Below are 27642 nucleotides of genomic sequence, written 5' to 3'. Positions count from 1 at the left end.
CTGCGAGGAATCAGAGCCCGTGTGCTCCGCGCACTTGCCGCATCATTGCCTTCAAATTGCAGCAAGCGAAGAAAGCGCACAAAGACAGCTTTGCAGAGCAAGTAAAGAAAATGGAGGATGAGGAGAGGAGAGGGGGGTTCATTTCTAGGCCATTCAGGGGCGACCTCTCAGTTCTAGAAGCGGTCTTCTTGGGCCCCCTTCACAGCGCGTGCACCTAATAGGACGGCTTTGTGGCGTTCGCTCCTGCTTTAATGATGAAGGTAGCCCGCTCGCGGGAAGAACGGCGATTCGCCGGCTGAACTTAGGTAACGAGAGCAGACCGCGGAGTCGGTGTTAAAAGCGCCGATAGGTCTTCTTTTCAGATTCCCCGGGGGGCCACCATCGCCGTGATAAACGCCACGCGGTGGAGACAAAACGTCGCGATGCCGCGCATCCACAAAGAACACTGACGACACAGTTCGAGAACTGCATTCCTCAGCTAAGTTCTGTTGAACTTCGAGTGAATGTTTGTGTGCCACGAGGAAGTATTAACGGCATTGTCTTCTTCGTGCTTTGAAAATTAAGTTTTATGGGAGTTTTTCCTTCTCATGCGAGCTTTGACAGTGGGCATCGTAGTCTCATTGTGTACCCAAAATGAGTGCGTACAGCTGGTAGCAAAAAGCATCACGGAAACTTTCTCGACACGGCTCAACTAGCACGCGAGCGCGTTTTATAGTGCGCAAAGCGTGCTTGTGGCCATGCTTTAGTTTCCCGCTTGTGGCCGATTGCTTAAACGTGTATTATCTATCCTGCTGACATAACAATTATATCAAAAGGATTAACTGCAATTTACAGTTTTACTAATGAGTCCATGCGAACATCGAGATATACGGGCGCAAATAAATTACCGGTCACTTTTCAAAGCTGACGTTTTTGTTTTATTTTAATCAATATAAACGATTAAATTTCGGGTGGAAAAAATGTTTATTTTATTGCAATAACGATCCCAGCTTTTCCAAAAAAATTTATCCATTCTTCAGTAGGGATACATCCGAAATAAAAGCTCTCTGTCACAAGCAAGTGAGAGAACTGCGCGAAATTTGTGTTTTTGAAAGTCCAAAAAATGAGTACAGCTGATTTGATGTTGCTCGAAAACATTTGAAAATTTTCCCACGGGCAGATAAATTAAGCAATATAGTCACCGTAAATATGATTTTACCGATAAGCATCCTGATGAATTCAAGGCAATGACGAAAGCAGAGTTAGTCTATCTGCTTTTCTCGACATCTCAGATTGGTCCACGGAAAGCTATTTTGTATTTAACCTAGAATGGAGGAGGCGTCAATGCAAGTTTATGTTTTTTTCCCCCGTATGTACCAAATTTTCCGCATGACAGTGAGTAACTTGTCTGGACTGTTTTATTATGATGCAACGTCCTTCCAAACGTGCGCACATATACGCTCATAAGAGTTACTTCCGTAATTTTCTGCGACATTATCAGAAAGCTATCAGTTTCTTCCTCCCATATTACTAGACATTATGACAGCGCGCCGCTCTCGCGTTAATCTCACAGACCGTGCTCATTATTTCGTAATACCCCATCTTCCCAAGTTTCCGTGTTCGGAAACCGTAACAAGAATGGATTCACAAACGCCTCAGTATTTCGCACATTTCATGGGCGTTCAGAATGTTTGCGTCTGTGAAGGACATTTAGGGCCGGGAAAAGGGGCTCGTTAGCGGCATACATCGAATACGGTGCCGTGGAATGAGCGGTGTCACTCGCTCAGTGCAGACTGGCCGTGTGGTCCGTGTGTTGCGCCCATCCTCTTGGCCATTATCGTCCTCTGCTTCTTCCGCCGGGCGTGCGCGCTGTCTCCGTCTGAGTGGCACAATACCTAGCGCCCGCGCTGTTATCACATTACAGACCGCGAGAACCGCAAAACGCGATGGAATGTGATCAACGCTTCACGTGCCGTTTGCGTCATCTGCTTATGGCGGAGCGGGGAAACCATGCTATCTCTTCATTTCTTGCACTTGCACTACGATCGCTTACCTCTTAGTGCCTGTGAACGTGCATTCTTCGCAACTTTAAAAGACTGTTGCACAACACGTTACGCAACACACGTGATTTAGTAAGGCAACTGCGTATAGGCGGTCCGAGTGCCCCAGTGGGGACACTGAAGGCAGGGGTTAACGTAAGCTGTTAAATGAAGCCCAAGACTCGCAGCACCACTTTTTTTTTTCTTTTTTTTTTTTTTTATAGGGAGTGCGCGCTAAATTGCTCGACCATTCGCGGCCGTAAAATAGGAATATCTGGGCTCACTTGACTGCTGTAAAATGTAATCACGCGAATGGTTCGTCGCATTGTTTGGTGTTTGACCTGAAATGAGATTTAGCGCTCAATTTTTAAACATAATCCGTCCATTACTCGCGCGGTGACCGACGCTGCGGAACCTGCAGCTGAGTGCCGGCGGGAAATATATCTAATACAAACAGGAATGTTCGCGGGAGCAGAGGTGGATACGACGTAATCCCCATGCGTCCTCATATCCTCCTTCATCAAGGTTGTCACCTTGAGGACAATCTTCGGAGTGCTATATCACATCGGGATTTCACACTGCTATTTCATAATGTGCACGATGCATTCTTCCTCATAAATAACTCCGTTCAGCAAATACAATCGCGTTGAGTGTTCACAAAACTATGCTGCGGTTTTTACAACATTCCGCTGTTGACCTGAAAGCAGAGAGGGCATTTTTTCTGAAAACATTTCGAGCAATAAGAGACGTATTTTTGCAGCCTGGCTCCCCACAATCATTGCGCTGGGCGCTGCGTTCAAGCTCAAGCTATGGCACTGAGAGCCCGAAATAGAGCTGCAATCTCCCAAGTGTTTCTCAGATATTTCTAGTATATCTTCAATTTGCGGCATTTCCAAAAGAAAAATTCAGCTCCTTCCATAGACGTTGATAGTTGAGAGCTCGTGTAATGCACTCACTCACAGACGGTAGCAAGTGACGGAATATGCGCGTTTCACATTGCTGCGCCAACAGAGGGATCAGCCACCCCGTTCTTCAGCCCTTCGCTTAGTGATCTGACAAGCCTCGATGGGTTTTATGCCAGTGTTTTTCCACTACTCACCCTCTGCTTTTGTAATCCTCACACCCATAAGTTAGAGCGACGCTCACCGTACGGCAGCACGTACGTTGGCTCCATCCCCGCACAAGTGTTGCCCTTTTTGCTCCAGTAGAAAGCCTGAAACACTGCAGAGGCTGAAGCTGCGACTCCATACCAGAGGAGCTTTATTTTCATCGCCTTTTGTCAAACATGCTAGAGCTTCTTGATTCCGGGAGTTTAACGTGTTTGCCATGCGACGGGAAGCAAACGTAAATGCAGGCCTTTGGCACTCTCACGAAAAACTTTCTCCATAGCTATTGTTTTGGACGTTTCAGTGCGCGTCGCTACTGCATTTAAGATGGCGTCAATTTATTTTACTACTAATGATTTACTAAATTAAGCCTGTCCGCTTGCACATATGCCATGGGCAGTATGTAACGCTCTGGGTATTGAACGTGCACCGGTAGCTATAGCGTCAGCTTTTAGTGCGAAATGATTCATAGGCCGTGCCTCTTTTCAAAGCCATTTTGTGTGGGATCGGCGCTCGGCTGGCGGAGACGTTTCTATAGCAACTGTGACGCCAGCCGTCCTCTAGTACTTTTCTCTTAAGCGCCATTAGCTCGTACGACATCACAAATGGATGGCATCCTAACGTGAGAGGCAGATGATGGTGAGAGCTGCTGAAACCCCACATAAACGGGAGGCTGGAGGGTGACCGTAGGTTAAAGCGTGTTATACGGGCTGTTTAGCCCAAAAGTTCGCACCGCTTTCGCCTGACCATTGGCTTAACCATACTTAAACCTGCCCAACTTTTATTACGTTACTTCCTCTAAGTCTTTGTTAACCGTATTTTAATGTGACTTCGAGGCGATTCTTTCAGCCAGCTTTTCTTCAAGAAGACCTTTCGCTTCTGTAGATACGCAATTTCATATTAGCTTAGAAAAATGTAAAAGAGCAGCGAAAATAGTTGTCCAAGTAAATCATGGAAAGCTTAAAAAACGACGCTTGTGCTCACAAGACGGTTCGTGTTGGTCCTGCCTTGGATTCATAAGCCAGTATGCGATTATTAGTAAAAGGAACGTTCTCACCCAATGCTTTCAAGGAGTTCAGCTGCGAAAGACCCGTCCGCTTCTTCAAATTTAGGTAAGATATCAGTCCAGCTAGCTTGCTGACAGATTTATTTGACGCTACGTAGAAGCGTTAGAACAACCGAATCCAGCGCAACTCAAGAGTGATGGGCGAAGAAGTTGCTTTGTTTTATATGGACACATTAACAGTTATACATACTCTTGCTGTTAGAAAAAAAAAAATTCTATCTCGTTGCACAGTGACACCGTTCTCCCCGGTCCATCAAGTCCTCGCGATTTAAACTGCTCGCGCTCAGTAAATGCACAACCGCCGAAAAGAAGATTCGCTGATTTCAATAGCAACTGCTCGACAAACACTCGTAAAACTTCCCGAGTGGCGCCGCAGTCTTTCGGAGAGCTACATGACGCGGGCGAGCCTCGCGTCTCCATCCGACCGGCTCTCTCACCTGTGACAAGGGCAGCAAACCAAACAGTATCACTAGGTTTTGTTGGAACACCTACAGAAGGTCGCCGAATCGAGCACCGGTCATTAGGTGCAGCCGCATTAACGCACGCACAAAGATACGATTTAAGCGAAGCATTAAACGGATGACACGAAAAGCTAGACGGGTCTTGTAAGAAAAAGAAACGGGAAAGGAAACAGACGGGTCTGGGCTTGCATGCAGCTCACCGCTATTTCTAATGCAGCCCAAATCTGGCTCATTGCGTGGCCGCGGTCCTAAATCGTTGTCGCATCAGAAGAAAAGGGCGCGCACACCGTGGTGATCTGAGGGCAAATTAATTGGCCTATTCTGAGCAGCAAAAAAGAAAAGTTGCACGCAGAACAATTTCGGTAATCGCGTGTTCCGGCCTATGTTGGCACCCTTGTAATTGAACGCGCGTAAAAAAGGCCAGCGCTCAATTTTATTACAGTCCTAAACTCATTGAATATTCATTAACAGCTGCTAAAGCATCGCACGCGCCACCCGAGCATCGTGCCTCGCAGCGGGGCGATCAGAAATAAAGGGGGGGGGGGGGGGGGGGGCTAGATGCGCAACACTGGCCACGTCGCTGTCCATTCTGTTGTATTCGCCGCCGGTGCCCGTATACGTGATCCCAATTTATATTCAAACTCTAAAAACTTGAACGCGCTTCAGTGGCTCTGTGCGCTGCTGTACGTCGAAGAGGGGCACAGCCTTTTTGCTCTAATGAGTCGCTCTGCCCCCCCCCCCCCCCCCCCTTCTCCTCACCCCACTTTGCCGGCGTGGCATTTGGCCTCCCTTCGTGTAGTAACGACGGCCTGCATACACCGTGGTCAAAAATGATAACGACAGAGCATTCATCCATAAAGTGCACGCGTACCCCCGGCGTGCAGTGAGGTCAGAGAGAAGGGGGCGGAATCGTCAAGGGCCGCGCCTCTGGTGATCAACGTAATCGATCTCCGCGGCTACCACCGCCGCGGCCTCAAACGCGTTTTCCCTTAAAAAGCGCCGCCGTTCGCCGGGCGAACATTCCGAGCATGTGCGGCGCCAGCCCCACGCTGCACTCGCGGCCGCCGCGGTGTGCAACGTCAAGCGGATTACGTTCAGGTAACAGGTGATGAATAATTCACGATTAAAATCTCGACACAGATAAAATTATAACGACAAGCGTTCAGCCCTCTCTTCGTCGTTTCCTTCTGCGTTTTTGATACTCTGCCTTTGGAGCAAGCGAAAAAAATTGAAAAGCTTAGAGCGCAATTGTGTTCTTTCTACCTTGGTAATTTCACGTACGCTCATAAATGGAGAGAATTTTGCCCGAGCGAAAATATATATAGCTAAAAAGAACAATAAAAAGACGTGTCTTTCATTTCTACTTCGTGCCTTGCTTCGTCTTGCCGTAAGCTCCTGATTTTGTTACTGCTGCTGCTTCTGCTGAGGCGTCGAGAAAAGAGATAAATTTCGTTTTACGGCTGCCCAATGAAGCTTCCTAATTCGGCGAGCTGAAAACTTTATGTTCCGCACTATAGAAGCGCTGATTGTCACGTAATTAGATCGCGAGTTTCTTTAAAACACGGCAAGGTAAGCCTACTTCCTTGCTTCGCTCTTTACTTTGGTACGCGTGCATAAATTACGCTCCTATGTGTACATTCTGCGTCAACCGCTTCAAATGTCTCCCAGGACAACGTTTATGACCGATTATTCGCACAGCTTCTGTAGATTCGGCGCGATCAGGTAGAGATAGAAACAATCCGCTCAGAGTAGGCTCTCGAAGAATGCTTTCGATAAAAATTTGTGGCTGTCGCGAATTTTTATTCAGCTTACATAGATGCCTCTGTCATTTGCTTGATATGATTGAGGGGATAAGATTACTAGAAATCTGTCATCGGGGCTTGGTTTTTGACCGTTACATGTAAATCGGGTAAAAAAAAAATAAAAAAGGTGTGGCAGGGGAAAGCATAGTGCCTCGTTTTCTAGGGTCTATGCTGAAATAGATCGCTAAAAAAATGCGCAATAATCTATTGGACTTAAAACAGAAACAGTGATGCAGAATGAAATGAAAACAATGAAGTTCGCCAACTAGCCGAGCACTTTCTAAAATATAGGTTAATTCATGAAAAGTGACTTTTTGTATGTTTTCTTTAACTGATTAACAAAGCTAAAGTGTTTGATCCAGAAGAACTCTTCGGCGTCACTTCCAGGTGTCTGAGTCTAACGCACGACACAGGTTTTTGCAGCTCTATACTGCAGACCTTTCACGCGATTTCAGACGCAGTCTATCACCCAGTCACTATCTTCTAGTTTCAAGATTCGTTTGTTTTATTCTGCGGAATCGGCACCTCTACGAGGAACCGTGTTTGTGAGGAAATCAACATTCGAAAAATAACACATGTCCAGTCAGCGTTTCCAGTGCATTACGACGAAATTGTAAGGTGAGAATAGTTGGTGTCGTTTAATGCTTTATCTAAAGGAATTCTGATCACTTTAGCATGCAGCTAGGTTTTTAAAAGGGGTAGTGTCCACATTAGAGCCCATTAGCGCTACCAACTTGCGAGGATATTCATTAGGTTCGCCCTATTTTGTCTTTCAACGTACGCGTACGATAATGTTTACACTTGTGGCCATTCAGTGCTGTTCTCTTCCTTATCTTACGTAGAAGCTCGTAAAAGGTTAAAATCCGAACCGGTATGTAGTATTCGCTCGTAATTTGTGCTTTATTGCAGTCCGCTGCATGCGATCTTATAGGGAGCAAGCAGGAAGCGCGGACCTAACAGCGTAGAGCGGCAGAGTTCACAGAAAGCCGCTTATTGTCACGGGCTTATCATAACTACTAAGTACGCGTATATGGTGCGTCTGAAGCAAGCTCTCGCGACTGTTGCATCTAGGTGAAAGCTTAGGTGTGTTTTTGTGGTGCTGAAAGCCGGCGGAGTGGCCGACGCCGGCTGTGCCAGTCGTGTGCGTACAAGCAGATTAGCCGCTCGTGATGCCAGTCCCCCCCTCCCAACCACTCGCTGGCTGTGCCGAGACAGGGTCGGTCGCACAGCAGCGCACAGCCGTCGATCCGCACCGCTACCCGGGGGGAAGACGCGGAGATGCCTGCCTTTCCCCGTTGGGTAGGTCCCCCGGGCTCGAAAAGTGAGACGGCGAAAGTCGCTGGAATCTGGTTATACACGATTTCTGCAGAGCCAGCCGCCCGCGCATCCTTCCTCCTGACGAGATGCATTTGCCTGCAGACGATCCCAGCGAATCGCCGGCAGGCTAAATTTGATTTTCACAAGCGCTGAAATGTCAACTTCGCCTGCCTTCTCCCCTCCTCTTCTCTTTCCGGCTCCCTTCCTTCCTTTCCCTCCAATCTTTCCTTTCCTCTGCCACCACGGCAAGAGCAGCAGCACTTGCTTTTGCTGCATCGCGAGACGTGTACGCAACAAACCGCCGCAGAGGGATGCCTGCCACCCGCCCGGCATATATGACACCAACCACCAAGCGAGCGCGTGTGCCCAGTCAGTCACATCCCGCAACATTCGGCGCGTGCGTCCCCTTCTGCATCCTCTGCGCGCAATGCCCTGGCTTTCTTCTTTTGCGCTTCTACTCTTATTCGGCACTAGCTATATAATTTATGAAAATGCACATAAATCATTGCGCGATATGGTCTTGTGTTATATATTGTAAAGCCGTTTTCTTCTCCCTACCTTCAGATATACGCTCAGCGAAAATCGATTTTTAACGACGAGCGTGATTCTTCTCCCTATTCCTTTTTGTTTTTGTATGCTGTCGTTGTTTTCCGTTCGGTCGCAGCATTGCGCCCCAAAACGCGTAAGCGTTGCATGGCGCCACTTCGAAATGACGGCTGAGCCTGAGGGGCGGCTGGTTTCTCGGCCCGCGTGGCATCAATAAAAAACCAAAATCGGAGAAAAGAAACGGCAGAAATTACACCGAATGTCACAACTTAAATTGATGATGCGCACTCACAGCGTAATAGAATGTCGAACCGCTTTTTTCAAGGCCCCCGTTTCGCTTGGATTTACTTCGGATAAGAAAAAAACGCAGAAGCTCCGGCAAACTGCTGCCACATCCACGCGACGCACTTCAGGGACCACGCCTGAAAGAGTTTTTTTTTTTTTTTTCTCAATAGTTTCAAGAAGACCTGGACCTTAAGATCGACATCACAGGTTGATCATTGCTGCTAGTGTTTGTCTTGCATTGTTTGTAATTGTCCATATAAGTGACCGAATACGCTTACAAAACCCATTTTAAAAAGAACCTAAACTTCCCTATCTTACTGTGCGTGTAAATATAGCCTCGATAATTATGCGGTTCAATCCGTTTCGGATTCGTATGTCCATCCCTGCCACAAATGAATGCAGGGGCCCGGAGTAAAAGTTGCCGCCAGACAACTTGACATTCTTACGCCATTAAGTTGAGGATGGTTGCCGAGCGCGTACGGTTCATGACGTTTCATATAAAGGGGCATGCAAGAGTGAGTATTTAAATCAAGGCGTTCACAGGCATTATGAAGTTGCGGAAAGTACTATTTAATGGCATGAAAGCGTTGACTTATCGTCATTAATTAAAACTGGTAAAAACAGTACTGCGTTTTATGAATAGTGAAAACATAGAAAAAGAAAAGATTTTAAATCCTACTTGGACATTCGAAAGGAAAAAATATATTCAAAGAGTGTCGCGTTTGCTTTCTTGCACTGACTGAGGTTTGTAGCAGTTGCCTTCTCTATACGCCAGACCACTTTTTGTCAGTCATCTACATAAGCGAAAGTTCATTCTTCATCTCGACATTTGACTTCTGAAAGCGCGGTGTGTATATTCTATGTCTTTCGTTCACTTACGTTCACTCGTTCACTTCGTGCGTTCTGCCTATGCTTTAGCCCGTCTAGGGTTGGCATATGGGCTTAGACAGGAGACTTCAATTAGATGTCTCACTTGCTTCCCTGAGCGTATTCCTGTCTCATATAGCTAATATTGTGACACAGCCACACCTTACATTTCGTCAAACGGTTCCTATTAACAGTTTCCACAAAATCAACGCCACGCTGTGGCGGCGCCGCGAGCTATACTCCGTTTCATACATCAAGTGCAACACTACCAAAGCTACAGCTCTTGTTTGCGCTCTCCGCATCCGCGATAAAAAATAGTGCCTGCTCTTGACGAGAGAAAATAATAGTTTCTATGTCTGCAAGCATAATAGATTTTACTTTTGCCATCAACTTCATAAAAAGCACCTTTTTTAGGGAGAAAAGGTCGGATTCGGCTGATTTGTATGTTTTTTTTATGTCGTTTTTGTTCGTGCCGCGTTTTGCTGCCCCGCAACCTTGCCAGCTGTGCCACCAGATGGCGCTGGCTGTGCCCTCCGCGCTGCGCATCTCTTTTTGAGAAAATGGTTCTTTGGTGCGCATTTTTTCTATAAGATCCGCTCTGTGAAGACGTCTAAGCATGCGAAGCATGCTATTGCAAACGTGTATGCTCGGAATAGAGCCCGTTTCGGCAGGAACCACTCGCCTACAGAACGAGCGCGTAGTGATATGCCCCCTGTTTTTTTTTCTTGCGGACTACTTGCGTAGCTTTCGCTGCGTTGCACCTGATGTATGAAACGGAGTATAGTCTAGGAAGGACCAGCAGCGCAAGAATCGTTTTTGCTTCTTCACAAGTGCTTTTTCGATGAACCAAGACTCTGCTGTCAGAATTTCCCTATGAATATAGTGGCCGTCAACGCCACACTGCAGCCGTGCCGCGATCCCATCGAAGGATAGCTAGCAAGGTAAATTTGCTTTCTTTTAATTTAATTCAATCTACTTTGAACACTCTCTCAGACAAAATATGGCGCAGCATAACAGGTTAAAAACGGATGCTTTCTGCCTGAGGAGCGCCCTGACACCCACACACTTGCTGTTGATGCTCTTCTTTTCAAGCACTCTTTAATGAGATGCCGAGAGCATCGTGGTAACTTGAAAGCTTCGCGGCACTGTTGCTTCCTTTTCCGTCCACCAAAGAGATTCAAAAGCCTCGAGATATCATTCCATTACTTTGCCACTATCAGCAGCGGGAAGAAGATGCATCTTTGGGTGCAGAAGCTTCAGTCTGGTTAGCCAATCACAGAGTCGGTGATCGAGTATTCGCGGTTAAGCCTTCTATGGCTCATGACTCGCTAGCATTCCGTCCGTGTGTCCGCGATAAGTGTCCCATTTCATCGCAAGATTCCTCGGAATACCGCGAGATCTCACTTGTTAATCATCCTGATGACGTCATCAGAAAAATAAAAATCCTCTCTTCACCGGGAATCGAGCCTCCATCCCTCGCATGCTCAGCCGACTGCTTTAACCAACTGCGCCACGCCGGGATCGTGAAACGCACATCATAAGTTTCCTTGCCTACCGTGAGGTTGATAGTAGCGGGATTCCACAAGTGACAGATACTGCGCCTTTCCTTCCCTGTAAACCAATCACAGAACCCCGGTGAACTTTGATGCGCTTAACGGAACGCTAGCTGTATTTGACAAGGGGCGCGCGATGTACCATGTGCCGCAACAACGCTCAGGCTTTCGCATTTCTCCACTGTAGATTCTGCAGTGCTCTCAGAATTTTTTCAGAGAGACGACATCTTTTTGCCAGCTAAAAGATAAATTTCTTCCCCTAAAATAAATGACAAGGGTGATAATCGCAGCTGGCTGCTGTTATTGCGGCTGTGCTACAGCCATAACGCACACAAAATTGTTCCTCGTCGCAATTCAAGCTACAGGTAAATCGCCAGCATTTGTCTTGTTTTCCTCTCTGTGATTTATACTTTCGTACTGACGCTGGTTTGGTTTCAACATTTGTGTTTAACCGTCCACAAAATTCCCATCAAAGTGAAGAGACGGGAGTGTCCAGAAGAGAGCGCTCATATAAATCTGGTGCCAGCGGGCAAGAAAAAAAAAATAATATAGAGGTGAGGCACATTAGTTAACTCGCCTGTAAGACGTAGATTTGCACACTGTACTCTATCGGTGAACTGCAATCGATCCGTTTTACGCCTAGAAAGTGAATTACCGGCAAGTGCAAGAAAAAACAAAAGGCCGCCTGTACTACGACGTTACTCCTCCGAGAGCGATTCGATCCCCACCTATGGTATTGAGTTCACGAAGCAACATACAGAAGCGACCAGTAGTGTCTCCAAGAACACGAGCGGTCCTGTGCAGAGGAAACTAAGCGGCATTTTGCAGCAAGTGCTGGGTCAGTGCTGAGGCTGAAGTGAAGCTGCGTAGAAATAAAATCGAGGAACGAACACACTACCCTTAACGGAGCAGTTACACGCTCTAATTTCTTACGCATCAAACCGCTACAGAGCACCAAGCAAGCCTGCTCACGAATGCACATACTAGGACTTTGCTTGCGCGTCTGAAGTGATGGTCACACTTGAACGGAATTTAAATCCACGGAGAAGACGGTCGAAAGTGAAATTATTGAGAACTGCTTCAGTTTTCAGCGTCATGCAATGATGTCGCACTGCCTTGCCGACCTGAAACAATGCAACATTGAGCTCAAGACGTTATCGCATTTTTGTGACTTTCCCGACCAACAGCATCGCTCCGGTTTGTCATCGATTCTTCGTTTTACGTACGCCAACTAGTTCACAAAGTGTAGCTAAAACTGGGCGCTCATATACAATGAACCAACGCGATGCAGCCGTGCAATCGAATATTTTTTTTTTCTCACAGGCTGATCACAAACGGGTTCCTTCTTACAGTCGCCATCTTTGGTCGACTACGGTGCCGTCGACAGTTTGTGAAAAAAAAAAAAAAGTCAAAACCCACCGCAACACTGACTGTATTGCATGCTATCATTCAGTATATACTGTTTGTCGCAGAGCGCTGCACTTCGAGGTTATTTGTTTTTGGTTTCCGGCGTTCTTTTCCACTCGCTATAGCATTGCTGCAACTCTTGCTATTATACGCGTCATTTCAAACGCACACACAGCCCGCTCCAGTCTCGCTGCTTTAAGCGTCACTGCCGAAACATACATGCGCTCACGGTATGTGAAAATATGCATTTTCATCAAATGCTGCAGCTTTTCTCACATACAACGAATGTATACGGTGTCCCATAGCCGCTAGAAGGCCACGACATATGCAAAGCGCCATCCGCCACAAACGCCTCCGCAGTTATATAGAAGAAACCCACATCGCCAACTATAACTTAAACAACACGGCAACGAGATGACGCACACGACAAGGTGCCCTTCATGACTGCTCTAGCGGTTTAAAATAATGCCGCGGAAGCATAGTAAGGTGGACGCGGTGCCGGACACGCAAAGCACGTGACATCTATTTGGTGGCGGCGGCCGCAACAGGTTGCCTGAGCAACGCTTTTAGTCTTTTGCCCGCGGAGCCATGCATACCTTTTGCTATATCGTACGTGCAACATTGACCCTGAGAAATATATGCCGTGCACGCGTGATTTACGCAGACAGCCGGTCTCGGCCTTCACAGCACGGCGAGATCGACACCTAGGATCTCAGCGCACAACGGCTCGTCAAACGATAGTGGAGACGGCGCCTACGCCTTGTATTAGACGCCGTAAGGGAAAGCAAATAAGTCGGCTTGCACGTCAACGAAACTACTCATTTATCCAGCAAGTATAACGTGGTGTCTTGGTGGACGCGCACCTCTCTGAGCTGTGGCTGTTGCCCATGGCAGTGACGCCTTCGTGGCAGCATTAGGGACGAAATAGCGTCGATTCGGATGGGGCTGTGCGTAAAGCAACCATTCTCTCGCGACCACGGGGCAGTGTTAATCAGTGAGACGACGCCAGGAGTGAAGCTCGCACGAACTATGGCAATTGAAGAAGGACGGAACTGCAGCCTCATGTGTACAAATGCGAGGTAGTGTTCTAACAACCATTAACTGCAGTATTTCCTTAACATTCATCACTCTGTTATCTTCAAAATTCTAAAAGTATACGGCAAATTGTAATGCGATTCGGAAAATGAAAACGGAAAGAGGCATCCACGAACTGGTTGCAATGTCACACTCTCGACTTGTAAGGATAATCTCGGGATCAAGCACAAAAAGAAAAGACATTGTATGTAAAGAATGAACGAGTAAAAACTAAGAAGGGGCCTTGATCAGTGTAAAATATGAAGACATTATAGAAAGCATTAAGGAGTGTGTGTTACAGCTCTCAACACCCCTTCGATACATAAGCGGAACGCAACCTCATAAACAACAGGTACATCTGCATATTGCACAGCTGACCGAGTTGCTCAGATAGGCGATAAGCGGCAGCATACAGATCAAAAGAACAATCCTCCAGGGAGAAAGGCAGGAGGAGGTGGCGAAGGCGCGCGGCAGGGCGGAAAATAAACAGCGGCATTATCAAGTTCGAAAAGCACGGCGCGGAAACAGGAGCGATGGCATCGCGCGAGCACACTTGCCCTGGCGCGCGTCACAAAATTGTTCGCGGAAAAAAAAAAAAAAGAAAGAAAGAAACACGAAGAAAGAGCGGTCGGCAACGCGGAGAAAGCGCCTAGAAAGCGGGCCAGTTTATACGACACCGTATTTTCATCCGTCCTTTTCGACCTGCCATGGAGAGCGTTACACACGGGAAGGCTAAAAATCTTCGGGGAGGCTCTCGCGCACGCACAGACAACGAGCAGCGCCGCAGGGGCACGCCAAAGAATTCCGCAACGGGCGCGCGCGCCAAGGAGCCGAGCCTTCCTTAGATATTCGGCGCGCGTCTACGTGTTGCAAACAAAAAGGAGCGGGAACAAAGCGCGGTTTCAGCTAAACAGATCACGTTTCTGGAATAAATCTTTCAGAAACCCAGCCGTCGGATTCGCGAGCAGGCTTCTTGGCGGCGGCTGCGCCGTCCGGTAGCGACGGTACGCAATACCCGCTGCCGCGAGTCTTGCGCCGCGCCCTTGGCGCGCTCGTTCCAATTAGTCACCGGTCGTACCGTATTCCGACCGCGCGACGTTTCTGTTCGCTCACACCAAAATGTCGCCGCTGAAACGATGCGCCGCAATTTTCGCTCGCTTTGATGTGTCGCGTGGGAAGACGCGCGACAGGAGCTCGCGCATGGCGTTTTAAACGCACAGGACGTCCCGGAGGCCGACACTGCGGTGAGCGGCGGTGCCTGTGGCCATGTCTTGCCCGAAGTAGTCAGGTGCTTGGCCGCTGCCACACTCGCAGAGCGCGTAGACAAACAGAATTGCCCCATTTGGCTAAGAGACATGATGGTGTTGAATATTTCAGGTAGTGAGTGTGAAAGGCGGTGCATAAAAGGCTGGCATGCTTCAGGAGAGGAAGTACGGAGATTGATATCCACTTAACCGCTTATGCCCTTTGAGCTCCTCCAGAAATTATATGCTTGCATTAGTATCAGATGCATGGATTCAGGCGCGCCAATTGCGAAGGCTAACATTTCTAAAATGTTTTCTACTCTTCCAGTCATCATTGCGTTTTGTAATGCGTCCTAAATAACTCGCCTTGCTCTCCTCTGATATATAAAACTGCCACCATTTCAGCACCACGCGAGCAACAAATGTACGAACTAATAAAGCCTTAGTTTGTGTCCTTGTAAAGGATTCAAGACATGGCTCTGTTTTCAATTGGAAAAGTAAAAAAAAAAAAACGTCAGCACAAGCCACCGTCTTGTAAATTCTCAAAAAGTCCGTTTGTAAGCAGTACATGGTAACCTTCGACACGAAACAAGAGTCTCAAAATTGTTTCTTATGCGGATAAAAATTCAGAAGCACGAACTTCACTAGCTATATATTTCGTATAACTTTCGTAGGCGAATAGCAAGGTCCTATATATAGGTTTTTCTTGCATGTGGCATTTCTATCTTCTTGTTATAAATGTAATAATGCAAACAACACTTCAAAAAGTTTTCATTGAATTTCATTGGTATTTAGGACGGTACACGGCTCAGAGATATCCTGGTACTTGATATTTCGTTCGGATTCCGATGTTTATTTTCATATTCTTGTTGTCTGTCATTTGAGGTAGAATGGGGAATTCTCATTCAGGTGACATCGTCTAGGCTTCCCGTTTATGGCATGTTTCCATCCTTCCTGCTTAAGGACGGCCTTTCAGCTGTATTGCGTCCTCTGCACACACATTCATCATGGATTAGTTGCGCATTAGTGAAACCTAGGAACTTTCAGGGATTCGAGTTCAGTACTCCCATTTTGTTCAGGATCTAAAAATGATCAAAAAACAAAAAAAAAAAACAGAAACGAAAACGGTGTGACGAGACTTTGTTATTTTTATTTGTTCACCTTCAATACCATTTGCGCCACAGCAACGGTAGACGAGCTCTGAAAAAATCTTTATTATCACCACATTTCGTAAAATCTCATTTCTAAAAAATTGCGGTCAGTGCTTAACGCTAATAACTAATCGATGCAGAATATTTCGTACCACAGTTCACACCACGTGCAACGTATTATATATATATATATATATATATATATATATATATATATATATATATATATATATATATATATATATATATATATATATATATAGTGTAATGAAGCGGTTTAGATGATTCGCACAGCAATATATTTACATTACGAAGCAGCTACGAAGGCCAGCGCTCACAGCGACAGCTCGAGCTTCGTACTCTTTGTCGTTTTCACAACTTCATTGTCCTCGGCGCGCGACCGCGACGTCTCCGTTTTCCTCTTCTTTCTGTTTTTTTCGCTGGTCAGGCATCCCTCTTAGAATATATATATGCGTTTTCCTAAATTTTTTCAAAAACTATAACTGCCCTTCTAGGAGGACTGCGCCTATCAACGCGCACGTGTTGCTCCCTGGGACTAGTGAATGATAGGCTTCCCAGAGAAATGGAAAGACAGAGGCGTATAGTCAGAAAAACAATGCTTGTCCACCGATTGCAGACCAAGCTGCGCCACGTGGCCCCGCCACGGCGCGATAATTCTGGCAATGGAGTTGCCGAGAGGTAATCTTGCGCCGAAGTTCCCCCTCTGCGATGGCAGCGCTGCGCGGAGCTGCTGCGACGTGTCATCTCGGGCTGCGGGCAACGGCGAACAATAACTACTGCTGCTTCGGGGACGCCTTGTTTCCAGGGGGCGCGCCGAAGCAGGTTTCCCAGGCGGACGACGGCAGCAAATCTCGTCATGAGGAGCCTAGCGAGGCCCCGACATCGCGCCTGGGGCGAAAGCCTTTCCTTATCCCCAAATTGGCACCCAGGATATTCGGCGAGCAGCTAACGCCCCGAGCGGGGACTCAGAGACGCCCGAACCTGGGGAAAAAGCTCTTAGGCACCCGTTGGAAAACCAAGAATGCCACGCGGCGGCGGGCCCGCGAGCAAATAACAATCTCGCTTTTAGTTTGCTCGGCTTCCGTTTGGCTGTTGTTGGCAGATTTCGCTTATTAGCTGCGGGTCACCTTGTTAGCGGCGAAAGGAGCGCCGGGACGCGCCGAACGTGTCGATTCGTTGCGCGCCGCTGCTTCGGCGGCAGACTTAGCGGGTCGCGCTGAGTGGGTTCCCGATGTCGCCCCGATGTGCTCTCGACTCGCGGCTCTCCTCCCGCCGGAGATGGGGTGCCTCTCGAGAGCACTCGGATGCTGCCTCTCGCCGCTATATCGTGTCCCACTCGGCTCTCGGGCGCACCGCACATCTTCTGTTCTGGGCGCGGTTTCAACATCGGTTCGCTGGGCGCCGAAATTTTCAACACCGCTGATATGCAGGGAAGGCTTTCTCTCTGGCGGATTTCGCGCTGCCATTGCAACGCGGATGCACAGCAAAGAGCGCAATGCTCGTATTCTGACTGCGCTAGGCTTCGAGAAATGAGAAGCAATAGGTGCTTTTTTTTCTTTTGGGGCTTTTCGGCTGTAGCATCACCGAAATGCTATTGGATCTTCTTGAAAGGCGTGATCGCAGTCGCTAACTACTATGCAAATGTTACTCTTATCTGCGTTTTTCGGGATCCAAAGATGCCCACCTTCTTTTTATTTTATTTGTTTTAATCGTAACACAACTGAAATGCATGGGGCCCTTCATGCTCGCGAAATAGTTTGCATCCTATTAGCGTCGGTGATCAGCAGATTTGAACGTACTGCAGTTGCACAGACATGTTCAGTGAATATGCACGTCTAAAATGGCTCACAAAAATATTATTTGAGGGGGGGGGGGGGGGGGGGGGGCATCTCGAATATCACTAGAGAAGCTGGCAGTTATCTTCGAGATCCAAGAGGGTTTTCATTATTTCAGTTTATTCTTCGTTCTTCTTTCATTGGGCTCTTTCATCGTTACTCCTGCAAGAAGTAAGCATCTGCTATGGGGGTAGCGTCCTGACTATTTAGCTTATGACCATGAAGGATAAAAAGTGAAAATAAAAAATAGCCTTGATATTAATGCAGCGGAGATGCCGAGCAAGAACAGCATTGAAGCGTACAGTATTCGCTACCACAGTAGGGCAAGAATAAACACGCTGGTGGGAGCGTGACGTTTATTTGGGGCACGTAATCCATTGATTGCACCGCACATCAGCGGGGAATTTTCATCATCATCAGTACATTTCCCAGCGCTCTTGCTTTTTTATTTCTGAAGGGGAGGGAGAGAGGGTGGGGATCTACAAAGTTCCGATCTAATTCTTCTTTGGGAGCAAACGCGACTCCTCTTTTCTCCTCAATAGCCATTGTGTTTTGTGAACTTTGCTGAGTGGCTGCGTGTTTGTTATGCGGGTGGTTGATTTAGCCTGAAAACGCGCGGACGGCGCGCTCCAGTGTCACTCGGTCAGGCGTGTAAAACCTGTCCTCCACCTTTGCGCGTAGCGGTCTGGGTGACTGCGCACGTGCGAAGGTTGCCTAGGATTTCGGGCCACTAGGATTCTTCTCGAGTTTTCGAGCGCTCTTTGCATTATATTCAAGGATCTTTGCAAGCTAAAGGCAATGGTGCACACATAGCGAGTTCAGCGTCACCTTTATTTTCTTCGCTCGCATTTCTGTGCTAAGATTGCAATTCATTCACGTGCTCCGCAAATCCTGTAAAAAAAGCAAAATGATACTGAACCAGTGAAGTGGCAACTCCTGTGAAGGTTGCACAAGGTGGTTTTAAGAGCCTTGGAGCATTTTCGGCAACCTCCGCATTGAGTTTACCCCAAAGCAACCTCTCGACAAGCATCATTGCTACATATTACGGCATATCTGGGAACAATGCAGGTATTGAAATTCGCACGTGATCTGTATATCAGTGAAAATGAAAAGTAATTGCCGCAAATATTTGTGCTTTAACACTGCTTCGAATTGAATAAGCAATGCACACTTGTGAGCATGAATAGTATAAGTAGTTAGGAATTTTACTGCAGGATGATAAATAAAACCGCGGTATTTGCGTGGCCTCTCCATCGAGCGCTTATTTTACTGGTGGCTGTAGAGAAACAAAGCTTACCGCTTAAATAAATTAACCCATCTCGCCTTTCTGAATGGCGTTCTCATATCGCAACACGTCTCATGGCGCTAAAAACGTGATAATAGTAAATTGTGCGGCTTATGCAAACAATAAAGGCCTGTTTCATGTCATTTATAGTGCGTGAGCTTGTTTGCGCAGCATCAATAATAATTTTTCAGTGCTTCTTGTCGAAAGCCGCCGCTTTGTGCCTGATTTCAACTATGCGCAGAAAATTCCGGGTTGCATCTACATCGTAGAAGATGAGACTAATCAATGTTTAGTCTCTCAATTCACCTGAGTGAAAAATATTTTACGAAATTAAGTTAACTGCGCTCTCTATTTCAGCTTACGAGTTGCGCCCCTTCGCTTCGAATCGTTTTCCAACTAAATTTTCTTAAATAAACAGACGTAGTTATTCGTATTGAAGAGGCTGTAAAATGCGAAAGAATGAAACAAAATAGAAAATACAGAAACAACAGAAAGAAACAATGGGCGCTAAAAGATATCCTTGATGTAACAATACTGAAAACCTGGGCTGCAGGATAAAACATAAATAAAGTGTTATATCATTTTACTTACTTTTACTTGCGAGCTTCGCGTACTACACTCTAAACGTAAATATGAAAAAAAGTCGGCACGAGGCCCGTGCTGGCTGTGGATGCAACACACGTCGCATCATAGCTTGTAAGGCTCGACTAACGATGTTTCCCAATTCTAATCTTTTTTTTTAATAAGAAACAAAACCTCCTTTACAACTAAACACAAAACCCAAACCCGACTATCCGAACGACCAAGCTTTAGAAGTGAAACGAGCGCTAAAATCGGATAACGGTGGATGGTATCAGGTCAGGGATAAGGAGGTAGAACTCAATCGCCAGATTTGGAGACTCTACATTATAGCAGACAATGCGCAGAATGTTGCTGTAATGACTTCTTTATGCCTTTCCATGCAACTAAAAGAAAATCTAAATCGTGGCGCACTGGCTTGATCACACAATTTCGGAGCTGCCTTTGAAGACCCCTGTAGCGCCAGATGGTTTCTCGTTCTAAGGTTTTCAGTCTCGGGTGCATTTCTACGCCCGAGAAATCGCACATCTTGTTGCTCCCCACGGACCTGTGGGTGTACGGCTGCTTTTTGTCACTGTCAGGAACGCAGCTCGGTCCCGACATGCACGAAGTTGGGGGCAAACTGCTACTGACGAGAATAGGCAGACCGATACCAGCTTCGCACTCTAAAACTGGTGGCGGCCCACAAGCGAGCCATTTAGGATGCCTGCCATGGCGACCTCTGAGCCGCAGCACAGGCTGATTCAATCCAATTTCGCGACCTGAAAGCCTCAACCTCGCCTTCGCTCGAGCTTCAGGAGCGTGCCAAGGACAAAAGAGCGCGCCTGCAACGGGCCAGCGCCGATGGAGCTGCCATTCTGCGGCGTTTGGGCCCCCACCTCCTTTATCTCGTGCCCAGGGCACCGCGCAGCCATGCCGAAGCTGCAACAACGCAAAAGCGCGCACATCCCCAGCAGCTCCCTCCTGTAGTAACAATCGATAGCGTCAAAGAGGCGCATTCTTCTCCAGTTGATAACAAGCAGAATTGAACCGCGCCTCCGGAGCCCTTTTAATCCGGCACCGCATCAAAGGCGCTCGTCTCTCAGCCTCCGTCAGCGTTTCATCTCGATGCGAAAGTACGGGGACGCCTCCGTCGTCATTTCTCCCCGGTTGTAACGCAAGCGGGCGATCTGAAAAGAGAACTCAACTGTGCAGCGAAACAGGTGGCTACTGTGTGTCTATGGGGGAGCTGGGACGAGATAATGCAGCAGTGCTGCTATAGCTGTATTTCATTTTTGATCATATTGTCGTTCAACAGTGGCTCACCAGGTGCCGTGTCATTGTCATTCTCTGTTGCGAGCATGCCCAAGGGACAATACAGAGGCAGAGAAAATTAATTTCCATTACTGCCAATGGAACGCAATTATAATCAAAATGCTATGAGATAACCCTCTTTTCTCTTAAAGAGAGTTATCGCGCAGCTTCCGCCCTCTCCGTCAATCACGTTCTACGCGACACTCGCGGTAACAAAGGACGCTCCTCTTCCACCGCAATTGATGAGAGTGGCGCTGGTGAACACTCAAGTTTCGGTTACAAAAGCTTTAATATCCAAGAAAGCGGAAGTTTGTACAGCCTCGCTGCAGCTCAGTTGGTAAGAGCGCCTGACGCGAGATCCGGAGGTCGTGGGTTCGGATACCACCGCCGACGCGTTCTTTTTTTTTTTCTACCGACAAAAAGTATTTACAGGAACAAACAGTCCATCTCAGTGGACACAGTTTGCTGCACATCTTCCTAATTGTACAGCTGATTAATGAAGTAAGACTAACCGGCCAAAAAGACGCACACAGGAAATGCACCAACTAGCCCAACAACGTGTTTTACAGCTGATTAACTAAACAATAATGATTAGATTTTTAATTAATGCATTTCGTCTTGTTTATTGTGTTAGGCGTATTTTGGATGATTAGTGACTCGAGATTTCGGCGGGCTGATACATTATTTTCTGTTACCGCTATATCTGCTTCGTCCCAGTTAATTTTGTGGCCAATCTCCTGCGTATGCTCCGCGATTGCGCTCGTTGTCACTTTTCCTTTACGTACATCGTACTGATGATCTTTCAGGTGTTTCGTGAAATTTTTGTTTCGCCTATGTAAACTGATGAACAGTCGGCAGAGGCAATTTTATAAACCACGCCGCCAAAACTTGGCACGAGGGAGCTGATCTTTCACGTTTACAAGCTCATTTCTTATATTGCTTGTGGAGACATGTGCAATATAGACGCCATGCTTGCCGAACATTCGCGCCAGCGCCTCGCTGATCCCGGCTACAAACTGAACCCATCCGAAGCCAAGATGCTTAGCTGGGGTTTGAATTTCAGCCAAGGGAAGGCACCGGACCCGCGAAAAGGTTGCATGCGCCGTAGAATAGGTGAGTACTACTTCTGGAATGAGACGTTGCAGACAAAGTTTGAACGAAGGCGATATGAGTTTTGTCACGTATGCAGAAGACCTCATCAAACAGCCCCCTCGATCAAGATGAACGCTCAGCAATCTGAAGCCTCCGGGCTAACGACGATCCTACCGGAAGATAAAGGTAATGTCACTGTTATCGTTGACCGGTCTTCATAGAAGGAAAAAATGGAGGCTATGCTTCAAGACGAGACCACATACTGCAGGATCCCGGAAGACCCTACACCTGATGTGCAGACTCAAAAATGCTCACAGAAATCTTCAAGGGCCTCCCTCCGTCTGCGAAACGGCTGTATCATCAGCTGATATGTACAAAAGGTTAAGCGCTCGCCATATACGGACTGTCAAAGGTGTATAAACCACGGACTTCCCTGCGTCCAATAGTGGATTTTAAAAAGTCTCCGTTCGTTGTCACAGTACCTTCATGGCGTTCAGGCTCCGCTCGTGGGCAAAACAGCCACGGATATCAAGAATTCATCCGACTTCATTGAAAAGGTCGCCCTAGAAGACAAGACGACATAGTTTCTTTCGATGTCTGCTCACTATTTACAAGCGTACTTGCTCATCTCGCAGTTGAGACGTGCAAACAACGTATCGAGAATGACACTTCGTGGCAAAATCGGACGCCGTTCGAAGCAGCGGAACTTTGCCAACTTTCGCATTTTTGTCCCATCAACACCTATTTCACATACAGCGACCACTTCTATCAGCAGATTTTTGGCACAGCATTGGGGACAGCCATCTCGGTCACAGCGGCTAACACCGCTATGAAAGCCGTCGAATGCAAAGCTTTGGCCACCTTCCAATCGCGACCAAAAGTATTTCTAAAGTATGTGGACGACTGCGTCTGCGTCATAGACCAAACTCACACCCACGCTTTCCTCGGTCACCTGAGTGCCATCGAGCCCTCAATCAACTTTACTGTGGAGAAAGAGACCGACGGCTGCCTTCCGTTCCTTGACACCGTGGTAACCCGTACTCCGACTGGTCTTAGTTTTCACGTCTACCGGAAAACGACGCATTCTGGACGATAGGTAGATTTATATTCAACGCACCCAGTGAGTCATAAGCGGTGAATCACTAATCAACCGTGCCAGTGAAGTTTGCAGTGAAGAAGCAGCCCTAATCCACGAAATGAAGACCATCGAAAATGACTTGAAAAGAAAAGGCTATCCACTTTCCTTCATTCGGAACACACAAAGAAGATTGGCTCCATCTGCCGTGAAAGACGAAAGTGATAACGCACCGAAACCGAAACGAGCCAGTGTCCCGTATGTAGCAGGGATCAGCGAGGCGCTGGCGCGGACGTCCCGCAAGCGCCATGCCCATATTGCATATGCCCCAACAAGTATGATGACTCGAGTTACTTAAAGTGGCCCTGGCTCCACACTGGCCATGGGAAGATGGAGGCACAGACTGGGGATATATTTTTTTAACATATTTAATTAAAACAGCCGGCTCAGTTTCGCTTACGGCTCGCCGTAACTGGGCTGCGTCGCTGCGGTGCTGCATGGGCTCCGAAGAAGGGTTGGGTGTTCGTCACAGCCAGGTGGTGGAATGCCGAGGGCTGCCGCTGTTTCTTTTCGTTTCCGTCTGGCGGTGGGATGAGCTGGCAGGGGTGGAGGCAGGATGACAGGGGCCGAACTTGAACGGCGGCTAGACCCCGGACTCGCAGGTCGTGGCGCAGTCCGAGTCATTTGCTCTGCTCGCCTTCTGTTCGACCGTCCCGTCCGCTCGTACACGAGCCGTCACACAAGCAAGATAAGAAATGAGCTTGTAAACGTGAAAGATCAGCTCCCTCGTGCCAAGTTTCCTGTCATGGTTTACAAAATTGCCTGCGCCGACTGTTCATCAGTTTACATAGGCGAAGAAAAACGATTTTATGATACGCCTGAATGATCATCAGCACAATGTACGTAAATGAAAAATGACAACGAACGCAATCGCGGAGCATGCGCAGGAAACAGGCTAAGGAATTTACTGTGACGAAGCAGATATAATGATAACGGAAAAGAACGTATCAGTCCGCCGAAATCTAGAGTCACTAATCTAGACTCTGCCTAACAGAATAAAAAAGAATAATGGCACATTGCACCCTATCTCTGCGATATCTCTAAGAACGATGCTAACCGCTGCAAAAAACCTGGAATGTTCAGCAGGCTGCTTATTCTGAACAAGGAATCCGTAGCGCTCCCGAAACGCCATTTCTGTTTGACCATGGTCAGTGACCTGTGAACCTCCTCAATATACTGCATAGACTAGGCCGTGCAACTTTATGGCTTCATTTTTATGACATACATTCATAAAGCTGTAAAAAAAAAAAGAATAAAAAAGAAGCTTACTTTCTCGAGCACATAACTGACGATAGCAATACGTAAACTATACGGATTGTTTTGTGGTTCTACCACGTCGACTGTACACATTAAAATGTGCCTCATGAAGAGGAGCGGCTTATGTACAATCTTTCAAAGGAAAGGGTAGCTCGAATACGAACGCTCGTGCTAGTGACGCTACTTAAATTTGGAAACTACGGTATGTGCATAACCTTGCTGTGTTTGTTTTTTATTGATTTATTTTATATATTCATACACACTGCAACTCCTGCTGGTTAAGAAGTTAAGTGAGGTTAAGAAAAATACATAATAAAATGACAAGGTACCGAACAAATTTACTTAGTCAACACGTTTACACACATGGCGGATATAATATGGCACACACGCTCTGAAAAGAAAAAAAAGAAAATGAAGCAATAGACAATGTACCCCCCACAACAAAATTAATATAAAAAAAAATTAAAAAAAATGTGGCATAGATGGCTGTTAAAAATGTGCAGAGTGGAAGAGACCACGTTGTGACGGGAATTGAGTTCCAAGGTTCAATTTTCCGAGGGGGCTTCTGTGGGGGCTTCAGATTAAGGCCATGATGACTCCTGGTTGATCGGGGAATATCGGGGGTATGGTATAAATTAGGTGTGACATGGTAAACTGAATTAACGATGCAAGGCAATGATTTCACTGAATCATCAGTTTACCAGAGGGGGGGGGGGGGGGTAGGTTCATAGTGGACGCTGCACATGAAGGTGAGAAATGCTGATGGTACCGACGATATGTTAACCTGATTGCTTTTCTTTGGATCGTCGCGATTATGCCAATTCCGCAATGCGTATCAGGATTCCAGACTGGAGATCCGTATTCAAGTACCGGACAAATTAAGGATGTGTACATTAGTAGCTTAGTTCCTTTTCGAGCATTAGACGACGCTCTTCTCAAATGTCCAATTGTTTTTAGTACTTTAGAGCAAAGGAAACAATATGCTTCGACCAGGACATGTTAGTAGTATATATAATACCTAAATACTGTTATTCGGAAGTCCTGGGCAATGGTGAGTCTTTGAAAGCATAATTAAACAGTGAAGGGGACGTGCTGTTAGAGATATCACCACTTTTAGTAAAATTTACTTTCATTTTCCAGGTATTACACCAGGCACAAAAACTAGTAAATGAGGAGTTCAACTGCAAATGATGTGAGGTAGTTCGAGACATTTCGGAACCGCGTATGCGTTCTTTGTTCATTGACTGGTCAGTTAAGTACTCTTCATGCCGCGGGGCCTGTAACCTATCCAAGCTCTTCTCTATGCGTATTTCTGTCCGCCACTTGGCGTGGCATGAAGGTTGTTGTTGTTTTGTGCCCATTATATAATGGCAGATACACACGAGGAGGATTGGTCACACATGTATCTATCAGAAACAGCCATTATGTTGCATGATAGTCCGAAAGAAAAACCCTAAACAAAATAAATGAAGTGAGCGGTGCCCCTTGTGCGCAGGTTTCATCCACGACTACTCGACGGGCCAGCTGGCCCTGGGTGCGGAGAGCCTGGTGGTGGCGCCCGAGCGGGCCGCGGCGTACAGCCCACTGCGCGATGAGCCGCGGGTGCTGGACCTGAGCGGACCCGAGTTCTACTCGCGGGCCCCGCTGGCGCCGCTGGTGCAGGCGGCCGCCGAGCCGCGCTGCCCGTCGAGCGAGGGCGCGCGCAGCAGCAGCCCGGCCTCGTCCTGCTCGTCGTTCGGCGCCCGCAGCACAGGGGCCGTCACCGTGAGCTACACGTATGACGCCTTCTTCATCAGCGACGGCAGGTCCCGACGCCGCACGGCAGTCTCGACACTCTCGGGCCCGGCGCGGCGCCCGACCACCGAGGACCGGCCTCGCTACACGTGTGGCGAGTGCGGCAAGCACTACGCGACCTCATCGAACCTGTCGCGCCACAAGCAGACGCACCGCAGCCCGGACTCGCAGCTGGCCAAGAAGTGCCCCACGTGCGCCAAGGTGTACGTGTCCATGCCGGCGCTGGCCATGCACGTGCTGACGCACAACCTGAGCCACAAGTGCCCCGTGTGCGGCAAGGCGTTCTCGCGGCCCTGGCTGCTGCAGGGCCACATGCGCTCGCACACCGGCGAGAAGCCCTTCGGATGCGCCCACTGCGGCAAGGCGTTCGCAGACCGCTCCAACCTGCGCGCCCACATGCAGACGCACTCGGGCCTTAAGCACTTCCGCTGCGCGCGCTGCCACAAGTCGTTCGCGCTCAAGTCCTACCTCAACAAGCACCTCGAGTCGGCATGCTTCAAGGACGGCGCGACGCCCTCGCCGCCTTCGCCGGCGCTGCCGCTGCCGCCGGCCGAACACCAACTGGGACCCGCCATGGCCGCCGTGCTGGGCCTCGCCACCTAGACTCCCCCTTGGTTCGCCTGTCCTCCGCCGCGGGGCGCTTTCAGTTTTTCTGCCGCCGAACGCGCAACGATTACCAATGCTGGCAGATACGCGAAACATGCAAAGAAAGTAGCGGCACTGGCAGCGCACAGGCAGCCGCCGCTCTCGTCAGTTACCTTCTACGCGCCAAAAGAGGATCCTTTGTTTCTCAATTCAGATTTCCAATAGATTGATTTCGCCTATGGAATGGTGAAGAGCAAGCATTGGCTTTCGAACGGCGTCTTAAGTCCATTGCAAAGCCCCGCGAACTCTTTCTGAGTTAAGCTTATGCCATTATTTTACGGTCCGCGTACCTAACGACGGTCGTATGTACATCTCTAGACCCAAAACAACGCTGCATGTTTGCGAATTAGACGTGTCTTTGTGGCTCAGCTCTAATTGTTCACTGAACAACGATAAATACCTTAAATACCTGGCGTTTCTCCTACAATGTGGTTAGACGTGCTCAGGCATTTCATTCACTTTTGCTGCTATGCAAACGTGTACACAGTGGATCCCTCATTTGCTACGTAGAGAAATTGCTGTGGCCATAAATGGAAATTTCTATCTTGCGCGAGCTTCGGTAGATTTCATAGTATTTAGTACTTCCCGGCTATATAACGCCTTCGTTTTTAGCGCGGTCTCAAGACTACATGCATTAGTATAGGCGCAAGATCTAAAAAGTATATTTTACTTACACTCTGACACAAATACAATCCTCGCAGTGCTAACACAGAAATAAACGCTAAAACTGCCCGACCGCACCTTGTAGTGTAATAACGCATATTTAAAGTCATCGCAGGGTCACAAAATGGTAGTGTTTGCTCTGCTTG

The 27642-nt window shown here is 47.7% G+C and overlaps 1 protein-coding gene across 1 annotated transcript in view; it reads left to right on the top strand.

Moving 5' to 3' along the window:
- Window positions 1-26791, top strand: part of LOC146205870 (transcriptional repressor scratch 1-like) — a 34684-nt gene extending 7893 nt beyond the window's left edge. The window contains exon 2 of the mRNA XM_084586966.1: window positions 25890-26791. Within this exon, the coding sequence (XP_084443092.1) occupies window positions 25890-26791 (902 nt within the window). The remainder of the gene's footprint in view (window positions 1-25889) is intronic.
- The last annotated feature ends 851 nt before the right edge of the window (window positions 26792-27642 follow it).

The sequence above is a fragment of the Amblyomma maculatum genome, chromosome 1, assembly GCF_055883805.1.
Source record: "Amblyomma maculatum isolate TAMU_Amacu chromosome 1, ASM5588380v1, whole genome shotgun sequence".
NCBI lineage: Eukaryota > Metazoa > Arthropoda > Arachnida > Ixodida > Ixodidae > Amblyomma > Amblyomma maculatum.
This window is presented reverse-complemented; position numbering and strand designations above follow the sequence as displayed.